Consider the following 21,248-nt stretch of genomic DNA (forward strand, 5'->3'; position numbering starts at 1 on the left):
AACACCACTCGGGTGGTGTCCCATATGTCCTCCCTAGGGTTCACCATAAATCACGAGAAGAGTGTTATGGTGCCCGCCCAGTCGATCAACTTCATAGGCATAGCACTGGATTCAGTCTCCTTCACGGCTCGGTTGAGCCCGGAGAGGATCGACGCCTTCCTGAAGTGCGTGGCCCTGTTCCAGAGAGGACACAGACTGCCACTCAGAATCTGCCTACGTATGGCGGGACTGATGGCGTCGGCCATCTCCCTGGTGCGGTTGGGCAGACTCCACATGAGACCCTTTCAGCGCTGGTTGAGGTCTCTACGGGTGCCCACCAGATTCCTCTCGCGGCGAGTGACAATCTCCGGGGAATGCACGCTCGCCCTGAGATGGTGGTCGGACAGACGGATCCTGACGGAGGGAATCCCCCTTGGTTTACCGTTGACCAGGAAGGTCGTCACTACGGACGCGAGCCTGAGTGGGTGGGGGGCCACCCACGAAGGCAGGTCGGCCAGAGGGATATGGGATGGAACCTTGAGGTCCGCCCACATCAATTATCTGGAACTCCTAGCGGTCTTCCTCGCGCTGCAAGCGTTCGAGCCGCTCATACGGGGTTGTCATGTCCTCGTCCGTACCGACAACACGACAACGATGTGCTACATCAACAGGCAGGGTGGACTGAGGTCCTTACGCCTGCACACGTTGGCATACAGGCTTTTGACTTGGTGCGACGGGCGTCTTCTGTCACTGACAGCCTGCCACGTCCCGGGACTACTGAACGCGGGTGCAGACCTGTTGTCCAGAGGTCCCCTCCGTTACGGCAACTGGTCCCTACACCCGGGTGTAGTGGAACAGATCTGGGACAGGTTCGGGACTCCGGTGGCAGACCTGTTCGCTACAGACGAGAACAAGAAGTGTCCACTCTTTTTCTCCCTGACAGGCTCGCCAACTTTGGGACTGGACGCGATGGCACATCGGTGGCCTCGGGGCCTACTCTATGCCTTCCCTCCACTAGAGCTGATTCCCTTCACCTTAGCCAGGGTGAGGGTTCAGGGCTCGAACGTGCTACTAGTGGCTCCAGCCCGAGGGTCCTGGAGACAGGACATTTTTCCCCTCCTCTACGACCAGCCTTGGCAGCTCCCTCTGTGGAGGGATCTGCTTACCCAGGCGGGTCGCGAGATATTCCATCCGCGCCCACAGGACTTAGACCTCTGGGTGTGGCCGGTGAGGGGTCGACTCTAATAGCCACAGGCTTGCCCCCTAGAGTCATTGAGACGATCTTGGGGGCCAGGGCCCCTTCGACTAGACAGCGGTACAACACGGCTTGGAACGTGTTTATGCGCTGGTGTGCGGCGAGGCCGGAACGGGCCGTTCCTTTTCAGGCCTCGGTGGTTCTTATCCTAACCTTCTTGCAAGAATTGTTGGATAGACACTTGGGGAACTCCTCAGTGAAACTCAATCTGGCGGCCATATCGGCCTACCATGTGGGTATGGACAACAGACCAATAAGTGAGAACTTATTGATTCGACAGTTCATGAGGGGTGTCAAGCGTGCTCGGCCGGTATCTAGATCCTTAGTTCCCTCCTGGGATCTGACCTTGGTACTGCACGCTCTGTCGAGAGCCCCCTTCGAACCGCTGGACACGGTGGGTTTGAAGTTTCTCTCACTTAAGACTGCCCTGCTGGTCGCCTTGACTACAGCGAAGCGATCTAGTGACATGCACGCGCTCTCGGTGAGTCCAAGCTGCATGAGATTTAGTGGGAACGGTACCAGGGTTTCGCTCAGGCCGAACCTGTCGTTCCTGCCCAAGAACTTTCCTTCCGGATGTACTCCGGTAGACTTGGCAGCTTTCCACCCGCCCCCTTTCGCATCGGCGGAAGACGAGAGGCTGAACAGTCTCTGTCCGGTCAGGGCGCTGAAACTGTATGTAGACAGGACTGCTGCCTTTAGGAAGGGCAATCAGTTGTTTGTCGCATGGGACCCTCAGAGAAGGGGGAATCCCATAACCAAGGTGAGACTTTCACAATGGGTTGTGGAAGCCATACAGTTGACCTATGCCGAGAGTGGTACACAACCCCCGGAGGGTTTGCGGGCTCACTCTACGAGAGGCATGTCTGCATCCTGGGCTCTTGCGAAGGGAGCATCACTTCAGGATGTGTGTACGGCGGCGAGTTGGTCGTCCCCTTCGACTTTCGCCACGTACTATAACTTGGACGTGGCATCTCTTGGAATTGCTCACGCCGTTCTGGGAGCTGCCGCTAGGTGATGGGACAGTTGGGAACAACGGTCACACACGCGCACTTCAGGAGATAGAGCCTAGGGCATATGAGATGGGGAACCATCAGCCCGCGTCTGAGTGCTTAGACAGTTTTCACTGGCTAGCTCCTTAGGTAGGTTCTTGTCTACTGGGCCTGTGGTCCAGATAGCCTCCTTGCCTTTCCTTCTCCCCACGGGCAGGGGACTGCTGGGGGAGGGGTCCCGGGTCGGGCCTCCTTTTCAACTGGTGGTAGTGATACGGGGGGTTTATGTACACCCTTAGGCGATTCTTGAGCGAGATGAGCTTAGATAAACTCTGGGTTACTTTAGTAACCTCAGTTTATCAAGCGAATCGAGCGAGAGAATCGCCCTTACTACCCTTCTTGCTTAGAAAGAGCACAGAAAAAGGACTGGTTGATAGGAATGACGTCTTTTCCGGCTGTGTGCTGCTTATATAGGCTCTGGGCGGAGCTTGCAGCCACAGTCGTGACAGACAGCTGCACGACCCAATCAGTATTGTTTCGTGAGTATATGGATTTATTCTGTGTTGGCACCATGGAAATGGCGCCACCCTTAGGCGATTCTCTCGCTCGATTCGCTTGATAAACTGAGGTTACTAAAGTAACCCAGAGTTACAGTAAGGTCAATAAAGTTCCTCAACTGGATATGGTCTCTGTTCAATCATGCTGACATTATACAAAGTCCTCCTCTCCTCTCCCCTCCCCTGTGTGTGTTTGTGTGTGTGTGTGTGTGTGTGTGTGTGTGTGTGTGTGTGTGTGTGTGTGTGTGTGTGTGTGTGTGTGTGTGTGCGCGCGCAGAATACACTAAGCTAGTTTTCATCTAGTGGTAAATGCATTAATATAGGGTCTTTATCAAAAGTTCCTTTACAACGTGCATTATTTTTCAGTTTCGCCCAGTAAAACGCAAACGGTGGAGGAAACCATGCCAGGCACCAACCTGCTCAGCTAAAATGTAATCCCTCCAGGCCAGGGGAAATATTGCACATCAGGAGGTACCAATAGGTGTCTTACCCAACAGTAACACCAGCGTCTACATTTCTTGAAGGAAGAGTAGGGACGAGTTTACTGTTACTGTACAGTACAGTATCATCATACACAGGTTTGTTCGAATAATCTATTATTCATTCAAATATGTTCCAGATTGCAGATGTAATAGCATTGCTCTTATGAGCTACTGTAAAACATTTTTTTTTTTGGTTTTCTCTATTGTTCTCATTAATGTACTGACTTTGATCTAGATTGTGTGTATAGGTGCCAAACATACAAAGTTTATTATTATTATCTTTATTGTGAGTCTGTCTGCAGTGGACCCCATTGGTAATGTTGTTGTAATGTACAGTTTGGCAACAGCCTTTAAGAAGGTAAACGACGCCGCAATGGTTTGCTCGAGTATACAGCAAGGATATAATGTATAATAATGCTTCTAATCTTATCTAAATTACACGACTTATTGCATTCTTATAATTGGAAACATGTGAGAAGAGTGTGGGCCGTTAATGCATCAACAGATCCGAGAGAGACTGTCAACTGCTTATGTGAAGGGTCTGGATGATTGCATCACCGCCATTCCTCTCCTCTCTGGGTGGAACCAGAGAAAGCAGCAGCTCAGGGTCTGTGGGGTTGTGGGACAGCTGAGTGAGCACACAGGGGCGAGACGTGTGTATGGTGTATTGCCCATTGCCAATACAGAGGACCACAGTAAAACTTTTCAGTGTTTTCTTTTTAGCTCAAAATGTCTGACTTTACCTTGTGCTGTTTACATTTCTGTCTAATATCAATCAAACCAACGTCCTGCGTAGGTTTAACAACTGCAAGACTTTTAAACCCCAGCATCCATATTCTGAGAGGCTTCTGTGTCCATGACACGTGTTGACAGAAAAAGGTGGTCCAAGTACAGAGCCAGCTCAGGTCCAGTTCACTGAGTCTTCACGGTCGACGTCGTTAAATCGCTTGAAATCAAGGCAGGCCTCACGAGCCTCAAGGCCTCGCTGTCGGCACGACGGCGAGGCCTTGAGGCTCATGAGGCACCAGATTGCCCGACGCCCGACGCCGAGCAGCCAATGGCCTTGCACGTCGAGGAGTGCATTCCGACTTGGCAAACCGTGGTGGACTGTCACTGAATAGGTTATCATGTGAGGCAAAACAAGCACTCCTTCCTCTGTCCCTCCACACATCACACAGCGACGGGGTTTTTAGCTCAACCGCTGTAGGAATTGCATACAAACTTCACAATCACAACCACTTCAACACATTATTTTCACTATAATTCAATTCACTTGAAATTCCCACAATATAAAAAGGTTAATGAGTGTCAATACTCCCCTATATGGATCTATTTCTCTTGTGCAATTTTGACATTTTTGACAATTTAAATTCATTTAAAACAAATCATATAGAAAGTGGCATGGTTGGTGATGCCAAACGCGCTGGTCTGAGTATTTAAAACACTGGAGATCTACTGGGATCTACTGGGATTTTCACACACACACACACACACACACACACACACACACACACACACACACACACACACACACACACACACACACACACACACACACACACACACACACACACACAAACACACACACTCTCTCTAGGGTTTACACACGGACAATGGTTTGAAAAAGAAAAAGAATTCCAGTGAGCAGCAGTTCTGTGGGCGAAAATGCCTGGTTGATGCCAGAGGTCAGAGGAGAATGGCCAGACTGGTTTGAGCTTATAGAAAGGCGACAGTAACTCAAATAACCACTTGTTACAATGTGCATAAGAGCATCTCTGAATGCACAACTGCAGGTCGGACCTCTTGAGTTAGGGTGAATGTTTGATTATAACAGTACATGACAGACAGACAGACAGACAGACAGACAGACAGACAGACAGACAGACAATTCAATTAACAATATGGAAACTGAACTCGCAATTCTTATTTGAATTGGATCCTTTGACAGTGTGAGTAATCCCTCTGTCCTCTTCCCCTTATAGACTGGGATTCTGAAGACTGATGTCAGTATGAAGACAAAATTGTTGAATTGTGTACGTCAAGAGAATTGGAGAAAGCAGGACATCTGGGAGACATATCAAATGTCGATATTTGATCCATAAGCATTATTTTAGGTCACATAACCTGCAGGCTTTATAGCACACATCTGATATGACTTTCACATACTCTGCTTTTAGGTCATCTCATCAGGCTCTAGGCATACATCTGACTTTCACCTAGCCTCTCTCTCTACTTCTCTCTGCCTCTCTCTCTCTCTCTCTCTCTCTCTCTCTCTCTCTCTCTCTCTCTATCTCTCTCTCTGCCTCTCTCTCTCTCTCACTTTCTCTACTTCTCTCTGCCTCTCTCTCTCTGCCATTAGCACATATCACAAGGCTCTACATCTGGCTTTATGCTTTCACCTACTCTCCCTCTCTCTGCACTCCCTTTGTCAACAGCTGTAAACATTGGCTGCAGTTTTCCACATTCAGCTGCATGTTCACTCACTGCTGTCCACTCTGCCCTGATGGATGATGGACATTTGGCTACATGAGCTATATACCGTATACACTATACAGTATTTAGGTCTCTCTCTCTCTCTCTGTCCCCTAACCCTAAATGACTAAACTGTTACACCAGGAAACTCACAGAAACTGATCAAAGTGCGAAGAGAACAGAGCGTGTGCACGCACACACACACACACATGTACACACACACACACACACACACACACACACACACACACAGTCTCACACACACACACACACACACACACACACACGTTGCTGCCTTATTTAGAGTCCCCCCCCCCCCCCCCCCCCCCCCCCCCCCCAGACAGAGTAACTGTCAACTAGCTGTACCACATAACTGACTTCCTCTTTGCGACTGAGAGGAAGTCTATTTTTCCTCCCTTTCACATTTTAAGAGCAAAGATAGTCCAAGAGAGGGAATAAGAGACCACCACTCCCTGTCTCAAAGTGTTATAAAGGCAGGCACCACCATAGACCGTAACCCTCCAAGCTCTGTGATGAGTCGAGTGGACCATCTGATGTGTCCATCACTCAGCGAAATGGAAAACTTCAAATCATGTCGTGTTCCTAGTAGTAAGTACTAAGCATTGCATCGCAGGTCTACCACTTTAACGTCACACGTATAACAACAATAAATTAAAATGTAGACGAGATTCTATTTTCTTTTGTTGCTTACCGAAGTGGAGCCAGAGGACGAAGCGATGTACACTTTGATCACCATGTTCGATCCCCGACGTTGACGCTGCAGGTCCACTGGGCTGTAATAACAACAATAACAGCAACAATAATAACAATTACACTTCCCCGGCGAGTCGACTGCTGAAGGAAAACTTCCCTAGCCCTGATTTCGTACGTCTGTTGTGTGCAGCGGAGCGCAGATTGTCTTCTGCGCAAAGGCGTCTGTTCTGTTCTGTTCCCCCAGCCGACACTGGATGAGCGAACCTCGCATTCCTCATCCATCCCCCTCAACTCCTTCCCCGCCTCTCTCTCTCTCTCTCTCTCTCGCTCTCTCTCTCTCTCCCTCCCTCCCTCACTTGCTTTCTCTGTACGTCTGTCACAGTATAATATAGGCTTATTAGGCTATAACTATAATATATCATGAAATAATCAGTGGAGTCGACCTACTGTTTTGGCCGCAGAAAATAAAACCTCTGCACAACTATGTACCGGTATACATCTTAGCCATGCAGGCCAGCCTACTGTATCTATATTGTCTGATTATATTGTGTAAGTAGGTATGCATGAATGTGTTCATATTATAAACATGCTCGTCGTCCGCATGTACAGTGTTTGTTAGTATTGTAGAATGTTTGTGTGCCTGGCTGGAGAACAGAGGGGAAGACCCCGCTGTGATTTTTGCAATAGTTGTGCGCTCTTTGTGCGCCCCTGCTGCCAGGAGAAGTGAGGCTGGGCTCATTGTTGTTAAATCCAGTCTATACTCCGCGGTACGAGGGTGTCGCTTGCCAAAAACACAACTGATATACAAGCTAACAAGCTGTAGATCAAGAGAGGTGTTGTCACCTTGTAGATCTATTATTTTCGGCCAAAGCGACACCCCCCGCCCCCGCCCATGCGATGGGAGTTATAATAAATGTATTCGACGGCCTGTCTGTGGCCCAATACTGCCACCTAGTGGCGTCTGGCGCGGCCGTCACCCTCCAGCCTTTTCTTCAAATGAATTTAGGGAAAGCCGACTCGACTGACAAACAAAAAAACGTGTCGGCAGAGGAACTGGGCGCCATATTGGACTCACAACAGCGAGTGAAAAATTGTCGTCATTTTTGGCGTTTCGTCGTTCGGTTCTTTAAGCACTGACATAAAGTCATTGCAGTACAACTAAGCAAGGTCGGCTGCAAGAAATGCAAAGACCGCGCCAGCATGCGAGTTGTGGCTTGTAAATATTAAGGGGGACTCGCGTATATATAACTATATACACACAAATATAGCGACACATTGGGCTCATTTTGCATGTAAGGGGGAGGCAACAACAAAATATGCAATACTTTAATTCTTTCTTTCTGTCTTTATGGGGTTTTCTCTCGTCTCTCTGCAAGAGGGCATTCAGCTAAAAAACCCGGCTCCTCCAAAATGCCTGTAGATTTGTGCTCCAGTCGCACGACGGTGTCGCGCCCCGAAAGAAATAGCCGATCTGCAAGCCCACCGCGCGTCGCGGACGCAACGCACTGTGAGCTTGCGGGTCGGCTATTTTCCTGATCGGCTATTTTCGTGTAGTTTCGGGTTAAAGAAGAAAAAAAAACTGGGAGAAAAAAAACTCCCAAGTGTTCTGCAGCAGGCTCCGAATGGCGCCACGCGATTGGCCCTCGCAGCCATCACTCGGGCGGTTTGGCCGCACCCCTCCCCCCATTCAACCAGTGTGGTGTCTGCTGTGTTTCTGTGTGTTTACTACACTGCCCCAGCATAAGACACCCGTCTTCACATGCACTGAAAAACCCCCGCGTTCACACAAGAAAATAACACATTTTTTACTTTGTACGAAACAAAAACCCTCCAGCACATCCAACATGCCCAAGAGAAAGGTACGTAATTCTGACGAGGCGACGAAAATGTACTTTAGATCGGAATCTCGACTATGAATGCAATGTAAAATGATTATGAAGAGAAGACATCCCCCTGGTGCGAGGCATTACTTAATTATAACCTGAATTATAAACCGGCTCCGTCGCTGGGAAATTTTGCCTATATTCTAGATATAATCTATATTTTTTGTGTGTTTGAATGGATATTTTCCCGATCGTCTGCGCCTTATAAATCGTGTTTTTCTCCTGCGAGCCGCTGTCCTTTGGGGGAGTCAGAAGTCTTTCGGTCTCCATGCAGTTAAAGCACAAGCAGCAGCCATGCTTTGCAGCTCTTGTCTACCGTTACCTTTTCCTCGCCGACTTGCCGAGAACAAACGCTCGACGTATCGCACATCGGCCCCTAAAACCGCCCGAAAGTGTCACCAGAAAATGCACTAGTGCCTTTACTTTGCATTTTGACGTTAAAAACGGACATTCGCCGTCGCATTTCGATAAAATTATATATTTTCTTTCTTTGTTCGTAGTCCCAAATGGCTGCGATGGCGTCCCGCTGCCGCTTGGAGGAGCCCTAGAGTCTCCGGGTTGGTCCCTCCCCCTTATAATAAAGCTCCCGCGCCAGCTTTCAAATCTGAGCTCCATGAATTGAATGAGAGAAAGAACAGAGTGGGGGAAAGAGAAGTGCGGGGCCCAGGGCCTCAGTGTAGGGGTCCATGGCTTCTTAGAGTTTACACCTCAAAGTCTATTTCTGAAATTATGCAATAGTCCACTATGTCATGCCTCTACACATTTAAAACAACGCCTATTGAAAATAAATTAGAGTTTTCACATGAAAAGAGAAAGTTTTCTTCGCTTCCTCACAGCCACTCATAAAATACAGCCAGAGCGTTTAACAAGCGTTTGCTGTTGTTATAACGGACAGGGAAAGCATTAATGATGCAACATTTTCTTAAAATTTGACTAAATTTGTTACATTTGTGTTTTTTATCAACAGGGAGGAGATGGTGAGGCCAAGGAGGAGGTAGGAGACCACCGTACCACACATCACCCAATACATCTTCTATAATCAACTTTTTACAAATATGTATTAGATTTTCCAATGATTTGAGATAATGAGTCACATTTGCATGTGCAGTGTTCAGATGGTAGTTGTGTGTAAATCAAAGCCCCAAATTAAACTTATTTTTTTCTTTTTCAGCCCCAGAGGAGATCAGCTCGGTTATCTGCGGTAAGCACCACATTCCGAGGCCACAAAGCTAATTTCTACCTATTTACCTGATTAAATGCAATCAATAACCACATATAGACGGGTAAAAAGGTTATAAAGTAAATTAAAAGACCCATTATTCATTTGTAAAGAATGAATGCGCTTTTTGATACATAAAAACAAGTACAGAAGTAGTTTTTGCCATTTTACAAAACATTTTAAGGCAATATAGAATATGCACTAATAAAAACATATAAATCATCTTAGTTTAACATATTAGACCCTAAAATTAATTGCTATTACTTTACTACTCCAATAATTGCTCTAGGATATGCAAAACAATAGAAAATATGTTACAGAAGCATATAATGTCTTTGAAAACTCAGAATTACACCATTTAACGCAATACAAATCTGTTTTACATTCAATAAGGGCAACTAAGACCTGCGGGACTGGTTGTTAATAAATACACAATTGCAGCAATCTTATATATTCATATTTAATACCAGATTGGTGGCAAAATGAAGAGATTCAGAAGATCATTAATCACTTTATTTCCCAAATACGTTTTTCTCAATTAACAATTTGACTTGAGGTGATGTTAGTGCATTCCAGTGTACAGTAGCAAATATTATACATATTTACATACATAAAAAAATACAAACTATAGAAAAAACAAGATTAATATATAGGAAAAAGAGTTATTACATGTAAGACATTATTGTACATGTTTTTATTACTTTATATACAGTACTATTTATAGACATGCATTAATGAATACAACTACAAAGTATGTAAGCTATGAAAGCCCATATGAATGGACGAATAAAAAGAAAACGTGCAGGCAATCACAAATTGCGTTCTTTCGCAGAAACCCCAGGCACCCAAGGCAGAACCAAAGGTTAAGAAGGCAGCAAAGGTAAGACGTGTGTGTATATAGCATCAGGTCCTGGGTTCCAGTCCTGTCCCTGGAGCACTGGAACGCCCCTCTGACAGACTCCTCTCCTGTGGCCTTTCCTTTGCAGAAAGAGAAGGTAGTGAACGACAAGAAAGAAGACAAGAAGACCAAGAAGGCGAAGGAGGTAGAGGCAGAGGCCAACGAGGAGAACCACTCTGAGAATGGAGAAGCCAAGACCAATGAGGTGAATGCAACACACACACACACACCGGAGAGCATAAAAACAGCGCATAGATATAACATGCTTTAATCATCTCTATCTACATATACACTGATTTTCTAACTTCTGTACACAAATATGTTCTGTGCAGAAATGAGTTTGATGATGAATTGGACTGGTTAGGACACCGGAGTTGCTTTGTTTTCTTTCGTGACCGTGTTCTCTCCTCTCCATCCCGCAGGAGGAGGCAGCTCCAGAGGAGGCGAAAGAGGAGGCCAAGTCTGAGTAGCAACACTGCCGAACCTTCGTCTTCCTCCTCCTCATCTTCACCCCTCCCCAGCCAGCCCCACTCCCCCAGCCCCCCTCAAGTCTCTCACATGGTTTCCCTCCAAGGCGTATTGTTAACAGAGGAATATTTTTATCAATGATTTTATAAGTATCCGTACAGATTTTTAGCACAAAAAAGCAAAAGCTGAAATATGGAGCGCCTTGCAGATTTGCAGTGGTCATATCAAGTGTCTGCAAGCAAGATGAACACACTAAAATCTTTTTTAAATGGCATTTCATGATTGTTGAAGGCTTGTTTGGTGTAGAAAGTGCGTCCCTGCCGGATTGGCTATGTTGTGAGTTGTGTATTCCTGTGTTTTCTCTCTCCCCTCCCCCTTTTAACACCCCTATATCCGCCGTTTAGACCCCATTTCCCCCCTGCCCCGTCCCCTACCCTGCTCTTGCTACGGCTCGACCTTTTATTCACGTTTTATTAACGGTTCTACCATGCTATATGGGTGATTCTTCTAGACCTCTAAATGTGCAGTGAGTTCCCTGCTTCTGTCTCATGTTCCTGTTTTTATCATTGAATCGTGTTATAAAAAAAAGAGTAGGAAGGAAAAAAAACTGAAAAGGAAAAAAAAAGCGTGTTGAAAAAAACTAAAAAAGAGTGTTGTCCATAAGAAAGAGGAAGACGAACATGTGAAACATTCCGGGAACAGTGACGACGACCCTCTGAACTGTCTCCTAGACGACCCTGCGTGTGACATAGCTCCCGTTTTCCATCCGTTGCTGTCGCCGTCAGCTTTTCTAAAACACACTTTCTTTTTTCTTTTAAAGACAGTGAATTTGGATCCTTCTTCTCTGACAAATGCAGGTGTCTGCTCCCACTCTTATGTTCTATAATTCTCTTAATAAAAATAAGTCCTGGGAATTTTCCTCGAATGTGCCGTCTCAAGTCGTTTTTCTTTGCAATGTACCATGCCAGATGACTTAGTTTTCCACTTCTGGGTGGAGTTTTCTACAGAATGCATCCAACACAACGTGTCTTGACATCAGGTTAGTCCAAGCTAACACTTAAGAAGTTGTGCAGGTTCTATCCTAGATTGTTTACCAACCTAACACTTAGTCTTTATGCTTCACCAAGAACAAAGGGCTTTCCAGTGTTTAGCTGTAGCACGTATGTAATAATCAACCTGTGCGTAGTTAGACACAACTAGTCAAAACATGTTAAACATCACCTTTGCCTTTGAATTTCTTCATAGGAGGAGACAGGTTCAAGAATCAAGTCCCAGTGTAAATAGCTGTTTTGTAATCCCTGATTCAACTAGATCCATCTAAAATAGTTTTTGTTGAGTTTACCAATGATATATTTGCTCCAAGATACAGATGATTCCTGCCTAGGAGTCCCATTGATCCTCCAAATGTTTTGCATTCAGTCTAAATTAGCAGTTTGTTAACATTAATCTTGGGGTGAATAAATGAAAGTTTGAAGTTATCTTTGTTATCTTTGTGTTGTATGCACACGTCTTATATAGCGAGGATGTAGTGTTTCGTTCAAGGGCGCTATCTATTCAGACAGTTGATATAGTCGTTTGTCAAATCTAGAGCTTGTCCTGCTCTTAACCAGTGGACAAAGTACTAAACACCAGTAGTACTGCATAGATGTGAAAGGTGCTCTGTCAAATATTACTATAGTTAAAAAAGACCTATTCCAAATGACTACTGTACAAATATCTACAAGTTCACCACACGTCACATCACAATTTGTTGTGAGCTTGTAGATTGGCTATCAATCACTATATTTGAAATGAGGCCTAAGGGGTTAATGCATTATGTACCTTTTCCCTTTCTAGAAATGTAGTGGAGTCAAAAGTACAAATATTTGTCTTTGAAATGTAGTAGAGTTAAAGTCATAAGTAGTATAAAAAAACAAATACTCAAGAAAAGTACAGATACTGAAAAGAAATTACTATGTGCAGCACAGTAAAATGAACTCCACCCCTGCTCTTAACCACCTATTGCTGCTTTTGTCTCAGTGTCACTTCCCTCCTTCTGTCCTACTACACTCATCTGAAGAACATCACGCTATATCTTCTGACAACTGGTCCCAGATCTCCAGTGGTGGGGCTCAAGTCAAAACCTTGAGTGTTACTCTAACTTGGAGTGAAAAAAAGGGGTAACATTTCACACTCAGGATTTTTGCTGTTTGAGTCATGTTTCCATTACAGAGAGGGGAGAGTATACGTGCATGGGTGTTACAGTCTGTGAGTCTGAAGTCATGGCTGGGCCTGTTAGAAGACTCTGCAACGTCCGGAAACAGTCTGAAATAGGACTCACATCTTGACCACACACACACACACACACACACACACACACACATATAGTCACAGACTATGCAGGAAATGAAGTGTGAGGGACATGACCCATATTTTACACAGACTCAGAGTGACGGGGAGGTGACATAGTTCAGATATATCACCACCAGAGTTCCTGTGCAGTGATACGCAGCTGGTATATAGGCGACACTAAGTGTGTATAAGCCCATTGGTGCATAATGAATGTGATGTACGTGTGTGTATAGGTAGACGACGTGTGCATGTATCAATGTGTGTTAGGCCTACATACTGTCAAGTGCAACTTGTACATAGGCCTAATAATAAAAAAGCACCCTTAGAATAGGCCATTAATTACTCCCATGGGCTTTTGTGTGTGTGTGTGTGTGTGTGTGTGTGTGTGTGTGTGTGTGTGTGTGTGTGTGTGTGTGTGTGTGTGTGTGTGTGTGTGTGTGTGTGTGTGTGTGTGTGTGTGTGTGTGTGTGTGTGTGTGTGTGTGTGTGTGTGTGTGTGTGTGTGTGAGAGAGAGAGAGAGAGAGAGAGAGAGAGAGAGAGAGAGTGAGTGAGTGAGTGAGCCGTGTTGATGACTGTAATGTCTGGGAAAAAACAAGAAGCATTTTATTTATTTATATAAAGGCTTATATTTATTGAATATAGGCCTAATTGCACTTTAGTGCAAATGATCTGCTATAGGCTACTCCTAAATTAAAACTATAGGGTCTAACAAGATGAAATGTTTGTTGGTTAAGATGTATAAATTCATTTTAATATTCTGTTGTTCTGTTTTAATATTATGTTTTGATAAAGTCTGGACTTCTGTACAGCGGTTCATCCACACAATCTGACATGCATTCATTGTCATGGTCGAGCCACGGGCTCCATTTTGTTGATGTTGTCTTGTGTGGGGGGTGGGCCACGTAAATACTCTGGAACGCCACTAGATGGGGGCATCGTCTTGCATTCGATGCGGCTCCCAGGAGCCTGTTCTTTGTTCCTGTCCTCTGGGGCTGTTTGTTAATAACCTCTCTCACATCTTTTGTTCTGTTCGTTGGTGGCATGTTGCTGAGCTGACCTCGACACGTAGAGATGGCAAGTAACACCGCGAAGGCCTACTTCAACAGTCAACACATGTTTAAAAAAATGCAACCTCGTTTCCGTCCAGTGTCCACGCACACTGTGTTGCCTCAGCCTGTCACTCTCCTCTCCCCTCATGTTCTCTGCTTCCCCTGTGTCAACACTGTCTAGTGAAAATGTTTATTATGATGATTTTCTTTCTCCTTTAAAGAAAAGAAGGAAGGAGATTTTTTTCGCTGTGTGTGTGTGTGACACCTAGCTAGTACAATATTGATGCTATGCTATAGTGAACTTGAAGTGTTTGATTGATTGATTGATTGATTGATTGATTGATTGATTGATTGAAGTAGGCCTATTTATTAACAGTTTGGAGAATTACAGTACATTTCTAGTACAACTCAATACAAGATGTTGTGAGGACGTCATTGATGAATGATCAGAGACTAAGTTGATCACATCTGACAGGGTGGTCTTCTATCTCTTTTATCAAGCCACTTTCTTTCATGTCTCCATTTCTTCTGTTTCTTCGCCTCCATCGATCCGTCCATTCATCCTCGCTTTCTCTGTCTGAACTGCTTTGATACAGTTACCTCCATCCCATGGCTCTCCTCTCTCAGACATCAAACAGCTCATTAGCCTAACTCTAATCTTGGTAAATGTTCCTCCGTCTTGTTTCGCCTATCTGGACATTGTCCGTCTGTCTGCCTGTCTGCCTGCCTGCCTGTTTAAATTGTCTGTGTCTGTCTGACGGGCCCTTAACTAGGTTAGCCTACTTTAAACCCTATAGGCCTATATCGACAACAGTCGATCTACAAGCTCACAATGTGTAGTCTACAGTTAGTGATGCTACCGTATCTCCACTGTATGGAAAAGCCTGGTGACGCATGCATGCATTGTGTGCTTGTAGATCTGCTATTTTAGTAATTATTAATTAATGATAGCGGCAAGAATCAGAACCGTACCAGTAGTGCACCTAAGCCTGCATGGCCAGGCTTGATCACTCTGCTCCTCAGAAACATTCTGATGTCTGTTTTCCTGTTTTTTTAGGCCTCTCAAAGTCACTCTTTTAGAAGGTAAACAAACAAACAAATTCAGACAATATAGAGCATCACTAAAACTCATACTGTTTTTTTTTTTTTTTTTTTTCAACTTCCTGTTGATTTTACTATTTGAAGATCTAGATCCGGGTCCACGGCTCCAGTCTAGGGTTTTAAATTATTCCTAATAAAAATTACTTAACATTTCTAAACAAAAAAACAAAAAACATTGTGAGTTTTGGTCATCTGCTCTATTGTTGTCTGAATCAACTTTGTTTGTGTTTGTTTCCATACTTAAATAGTGACTTTGAGAGCTGTTTCAGCATACAATGTAATGTAAGTCAATGAGGAGCATTGTCACACTCTGGTCTGAGTGAAGGTAGTGTAGGCCAAAATTGGCACTGAACCAGCTCTCAAAATACTAAAAAAAAGGCACTCATGGCAAACCCTTTAGCTAAATCAAAACAGTTTTTAATTCACCTTTGCAGAGTCCACATGAAATGGTCATTCAGACAAACCAAACACAAAAGAGGTATTTACAGCCCACTGGCCAGGTTGGCTCTTTCAAGGTCTGCTCTGCTCCCTACAATCCTACATTTGCTTGGCAGTGGCAGGTGCTCCTTAGCACCTCCCCTCTAGACCAGACCAACCCCGGATTGATTCCACAATCGAACCAGTGCATCAATGTCCAGAGACATCACAAATCATTCATAAGTCATAACACACATTTTAAAGTGTCACATACCTACTCTATAAATGATTTCCATAATATAATCAAAGTCAAGAGTTCTCTAAACAAAACCCTCCCACTGTTGGCATGTTCCCCACACCCCACAGCTAGTTGCTCCCTTCAATGGAGTCAACAGTCAATTAACAACTTTAATCAAGCATCACACAATATATATAGTCAAAATAACAATCATAATAATAATAATAATCATAAATAATAATTGAAATGTTAACCATTCAGTCTCAGTGGCAGGTTGAACTGCCGCAAGCATATTTTGAATTATCACTTTCTAATCACTGGAGCAATTCTTTTTGATTTCTTGATCTCCTCAAAACTAAGTCTTAATTACCCTTTAATCCAATGCAGAAGAGATGAAGTGCGAAAGAATACACAATGTTAAAATCCATCCTTAAAGAAAGTTCATTAAAAAATACTATCTATAAGATTGTCTGTCTGTCTGTCTGTCTGTCTGTCTGTCTGTCTGTCTGTCTGTCTGTCTGTCTGTCTGTCTGTCTGTCCGTCCGTCCGTCCGTCCGTCCGTCCGTCCGTCCGTCCGTCCGTCCGTCCGTCCGTCCGTCCGTCCGTCCGTCCGTCCGTCCGTCCGTCCGTCCGTCCGTCCGTCCGTCCGCCCGTCCGTCCGTCCGTCCGTCCGTCCGTCCGTCCGTCCGTCTGTCTTTGTGTCCAGAAATGACACATTTCCTGCACTGCCATAGAAGTACCATGCATTTTTAACATATAGGCCAATATTTTGTAATTTTTGGAAATATGTAATAATTTATTTTATAATGGAAGTCAATGGAGCTCAGAGCCTCCGATTGTGTTGAAACCATTCCCAAAGTCACACATCACAGATACCTCATATGACTGATCAGCATGTGCAGACAGCCTGCAGGGATGTCTGAGAGGACCACCACATGGGAGCCAGTACGCCATAGACCCGGTGGAGGACAATGGATCAGCGTTCACGCCGCGTCCTCCGTCAGTACCCGGGCTTGCCCGGGGAAACTAATGATCCCAACAGCAGACTAAATTCTAAGAGACGACGCCTGAGAGCCAAGTCAAAGAATCCTAGTCACAGTCCTAAAGCCGACAAACAGCCCCAAGAGCACCTCGCAGTAGGACCTGCCCTTCGAATACTACAACTAAACGCCGAAGGCCTCTCTGCAGCCAAGCGAAGCCTCATCGAAGTCCTCGCTTCCCAACACTCTATTGACGTTATCTGCCTCCAAGAGACTCACATTGGCACAGAGGAAGCAGGCCGCTACACCATCAATGGCTTTGACCTTCTGTGCTACACTCCGCATGCCAAACATGGACGTGCCACCTATGTGCGGTCTGAAATAGTTGAAGCAAACCATGTGACAACTACACCTTTTTCAGACACCATAACCATTGGTGGCTTTCATATTGTCAATGTGTACACGCCCCCAAGTGCCAACTGGGATCTGCAGGTCTTACCCACCCACCCCCACCCTGCCATCTATGTGGGGGACTTTAACAGCCACCATCCTGACTGGGGATACCCAGTAGTGGACGGTGATGGAGAGGCACTTTCAGACTGGGCATCTAGAAATGACCTTGCTCTGATACACGACCCCAAACAAAGAGGAACTTTCCACTCCGCCAGGTGGAAAAAGGACTACTCCCCTGACCTGTGCTGGGTCAGCTCTTTGAATGGAACGCCCTACCCTGCACAGATCCTCATTCTTGACGATTTCCCACGCAGTCAACACCGGCCCCTGCTTGCACACATTGGCCTACAACTCCCAGTCATAAACAGCCCAAGGAAGATGCGCTGGAACTTCCGCAAAGCCAACTGGAAAAAATACAGTGAAACCCTGGACCGGAGTGTCGTCACAATCCCACTCCACACCATCACTGTAGATGAAGCATATCACCGCTTCTGCAGTGCCATCTACAAAGCTGCCCACACAGCAATCCCTCGAGGCTACCGACCCCTCTACGTCCCATGTCTGGACGAAGAAAGCGCTGCCCTCCTACAGTCCTACAAAACATCAGGGGACCCTGAGATTGCAGACCATCTCATTGACTCGCTAACCACAGCCCGGCGAAAGAAATGGGAGGAGACAGTAGCTGACCTGAACTTTACCCACTCTAGCAGGAAATGTTGGAGCCTCATCCGTCGCCTAGGAGCTGCACAGAAGCCCCCTAGCCAAAGCCGAGCATCTGTTACACCCAACCAAGTTGCATCACACCTACTGGCTATTGCAAAAGCAACGCAAGACAAACACACCAGAAGAGCAGTTACAACTGAGCTAAAACATCAGAGAACACTTGAAGAGGAAAGAAACCCTGAGCCTTTTGTGGTTGCTGAACTGGAGAAAGTCCTGCAGGGCCTGAAAAGTGGAAAGGCAGCAGGATATGACAACATCTCTCCAGAGTTCATGATACATCTTGGCCCCCGAGCCCTAACCTGGCTGACACAACTCTACACCAGGATCGTACAGACAAACTTGATCCCAAAGAAATGGCGGACAGCTAAAGTAATTGCCATACCAAAACCTGGCAAGGACCACAAATTACCAGCAAGCTACCGCCCAATCTCCCTACTCAGCGTCCCCTTTAAAATCCTGGAACGCCTAATACTACAACGTATTTCTCCAAGAGTAGAGGATATCCTCTGTGTGGATCAGGCAGGTTTCCGCAAGAACCGCAGCACAGGAGAACAAGTACTGGCCCTAACAACCTTCATCGAAAATGGTTTCGAGAACAGACTAAAGACAGGTACTGTGTTTCTTGACCTCACAGCAGCCTATGATACTGTCTGGCACAAAGGCCTCATACTAAAGCTCACAAAGGTTCTCCCTGCTTGGGCAACAGCAATCATCCAAACTCTGCTGACCAACCGGAGGTTCAGAGTCCACCTCGGACAGAACACAAGTGCATGGAGAACACAGCGAAATGGACTCCCCCAAGGCTCAGTTCTAGCTCCAACCCTGTTCAATATCTACACAAATGACCTACCAACCACCAAATCCCGCAAATTCATCTATGCTGACGACATCTGTCTGGCATTTCAGGCACCAGACTTCGACCCACTGGAACTGGAAGTGCTCACCGAAGACCTCTCCAAACTGGACCAGTTCTGCAAAACATGGCGCCTAATACCGAGCCCAGCAAAAACTGTTTCCAGTGTATTCCATCTCCACAACGCTAAAGCTGCCAGAGAACTAGACATCTACCTGAGCGGACTCAAACTGAAGCATGCACCCTATCCAACCTACCTTGGTGTGACCCTCGACAGAACTCTGTCCTTCAAGGAACACCTAAAAGGGACGGCAGCTAAGGTGAAGTCCAGAAACAATCTGCTCTGCAAACTTGCTGGTGCAAAATGGGGGGCGGCAGCCTCCACACTGCGCACCTCAGCACTGGCCCTGTCATACTCCGCAGCAGAATATTGTGCCCCTGTCTGGTCTAGGTCATCACACAGTGACGCTGGACACCCAGCTCAATACCACCATGAGAACCATAACCAGGACTATTCGCTCCACACCACTCCCCTGGCTCCCAGTATTATCAAACATAGCACCCCCACACATCCGGCGAGCAGCAGTCTCTCAAAGGATGCTTCAAAAGGTCAAAGACTCTCCCCATCTACCAATCCATGCAGACATATTCAACCCACCCACTGCTCGACTCCCATCGAGACGACCAATTTGGAGGAACCCCCCATCAGCTGACTTCACCATCAAATCAGCTTGGAAAAGGGAATGGGAGTCCAATGAGGTCCCAAACAAACACCTGGTGTCAGACCCCAACCAACAGGTCCCTGGCACCACCCTCCCAAGGAGACAGTGGTCTACGCTCAATAGATTCAGGACTGGACATGGCCCTTGCTTGGCCAGCCTCCACAAATGGGGCAGTAGCCCAAGCCCACTGTGTGCGTGTGGTGAGGAGCAAACTATGGAGCACATCATAGAAGTTTGTCCTCTCCAAAGACTGGAAGGAGGATTAATTACCCTCCACACAGCAGACCAGGAGGCAACCGTTTGGCTTAAGGACTTTGCATTCGCTAAATAAATAGACCCGGTCTTGTTTCATTATTTCTAAACTAATATCTCAGGCCATTCTTTTGCATTGGAACAGCCTGACACATATATACACAATAATGTTTGTGGTATAGGAGTTGTCATGTATACGTAATAGTGTGCTGCATGCACCTGACATGACCTCGGATAGGTTTGATGACAGCAGATGCCAGGAGGCTGCCTGCAGGTCTGCTCTTTGTCCTCAACTCTGTTCTCTAAACAAAACCCTCCCACTGTTGGCATGTTCCCCACACCCCACAGCTAGTTGCTTCAATGGAGTCAACAGTCAATTAACGCCCAGGCCGTAGCGTAACGGTCTGGGCACCGGACTGGTGATCCAGTCGCGGTGTGCCGCGGGTTCGACTCCCGAACCCGACACGGCCTTTACCGCATGTCATCCCCCCATCTCTCTCCCGTTTCCTGTCAGCCTACTGTCTGTCCCTTAAAAAATCAATAAAAGGCGTAAGCCGCAAAAAAATATCTTAAAAAAAAAAAAAACAGTCAATTAACAACTTTAATCAAGCATCACACAATATATATAGTCAAAATAACAAATATCACTCTGCAATCATAAATAATAATTGAAATGTTAACCATTCAGTCTCAGTGGCAGGTTGAACTGCCGCAAGCATATTTTGAATTATCACTTTCTAATCACTGGAGCAATTATTTTTGATTTCTTGATCTCCTCAAAACTAGGTCTTAATTACCCTTTAATCCAATGCAGAAGAGATGAAGTGCGAAAGAATACACAATGTTAAAATCCATCCTTAAAGAAAGTTCATTAAAAAATACTATCTATAAGATTGTCTGTCTGTCTGTCTGTCTGTCTGTCTGTCTGTCTGTCTGTCTGTCTGTCTGTCTGTCTGTCTGTCCGTCCGTCCGTCCGTCCGTCCGTCCGTCCGTCCGTCCGTCCGTCCGTCCGTCCGTCCGTCCGTCTGTCTCTCTGTCCGTCCGTCCGTCCGTCCGTCTGTCTTTGTGTCCAGAAATGACACATTTCCTGCACTGCCATAGAAGTACCATGCATTTTTCACATATAGGCCAATATTTTGTAATTTTTGGAAATATGTAATAATTTATTTTATAATGGAAGTCAATGGAGCTCAGAGCCTCCGATTGTGTTGAA

The 21,248-nt window shown here is 45.8% G+C and overlaps 2 protein-coding genes across 3 annotated transcripts in view; one reads left to right on the plus strand and one right to left on the minus strand.

The window, feature by feature from the left end:
• Positions 1–6,706, minus strand: part of sh3bgrl (SH3 domain binding glutamate-rich protein like) — a 31,342-nt gene extending 24,636 nt beyond the window's left edge. The window contains exon 1 of the mRNA XM_083785691.1: positions 6,447–6,706. Within this exon, the coding sequence (XP_083641817.1) occupies positions 6,447–6,491 (45 nt within the window). The 5' untranslated portion in view covers positions 6,492–6,706. The remainder of the gene's footprint in view (positions 1–6,446) is intronic.
• A 1,468-nt stretch (positions 6,707–8,174) lies between these two features.
• LOC310873074 (uncharacterized protein) lies at positions 8,175–11,841 on the plus strand. 2 transcript variants are annotated; one of them, XM_083785360.1, is made up of 6 exons: positions 8,175–8,307; positions 9,299–9,325; positions 9,503–9,532; positions 10,383–10,430; positions 10,537–10,653; positions 10,871–11,841. In XM_083785360.1, exons 1-6 carry the CDS (start codon positions 8,293–8,295, stop codon positions 10,916–10,918), a joined length of 285 nt encoding a protein of 94 aa, XP_083641486.1. In that variant the 5' UTR covers positions 8,175–8,292; the 3' UTR covers positions 10,919–11,841. The 2 variants fall into 2 exon arrangements, with proteins under 2 accessions (XP_083641486.1, XP_083641487.1); XM_083785361.1 differs by having other exon boundaries at positions 10,392–10,430.
• Positions 11,842–21,248: the final 9,407 nt, after the last annotated feature.

The sequence above is a fragment of the Protomyctophum parallelum genome, assembly GCF_964188405.1.
Source record: "Protomyctophum parallelum genome assembly, chromosome: 16".
Taxonomy (NCBI): Eukaryota; Metazoa; Chordata; class Actinopteri; order Myctophiformes; family Myctophidae; genus Protomyctophum; species Protomyctophum parallelum.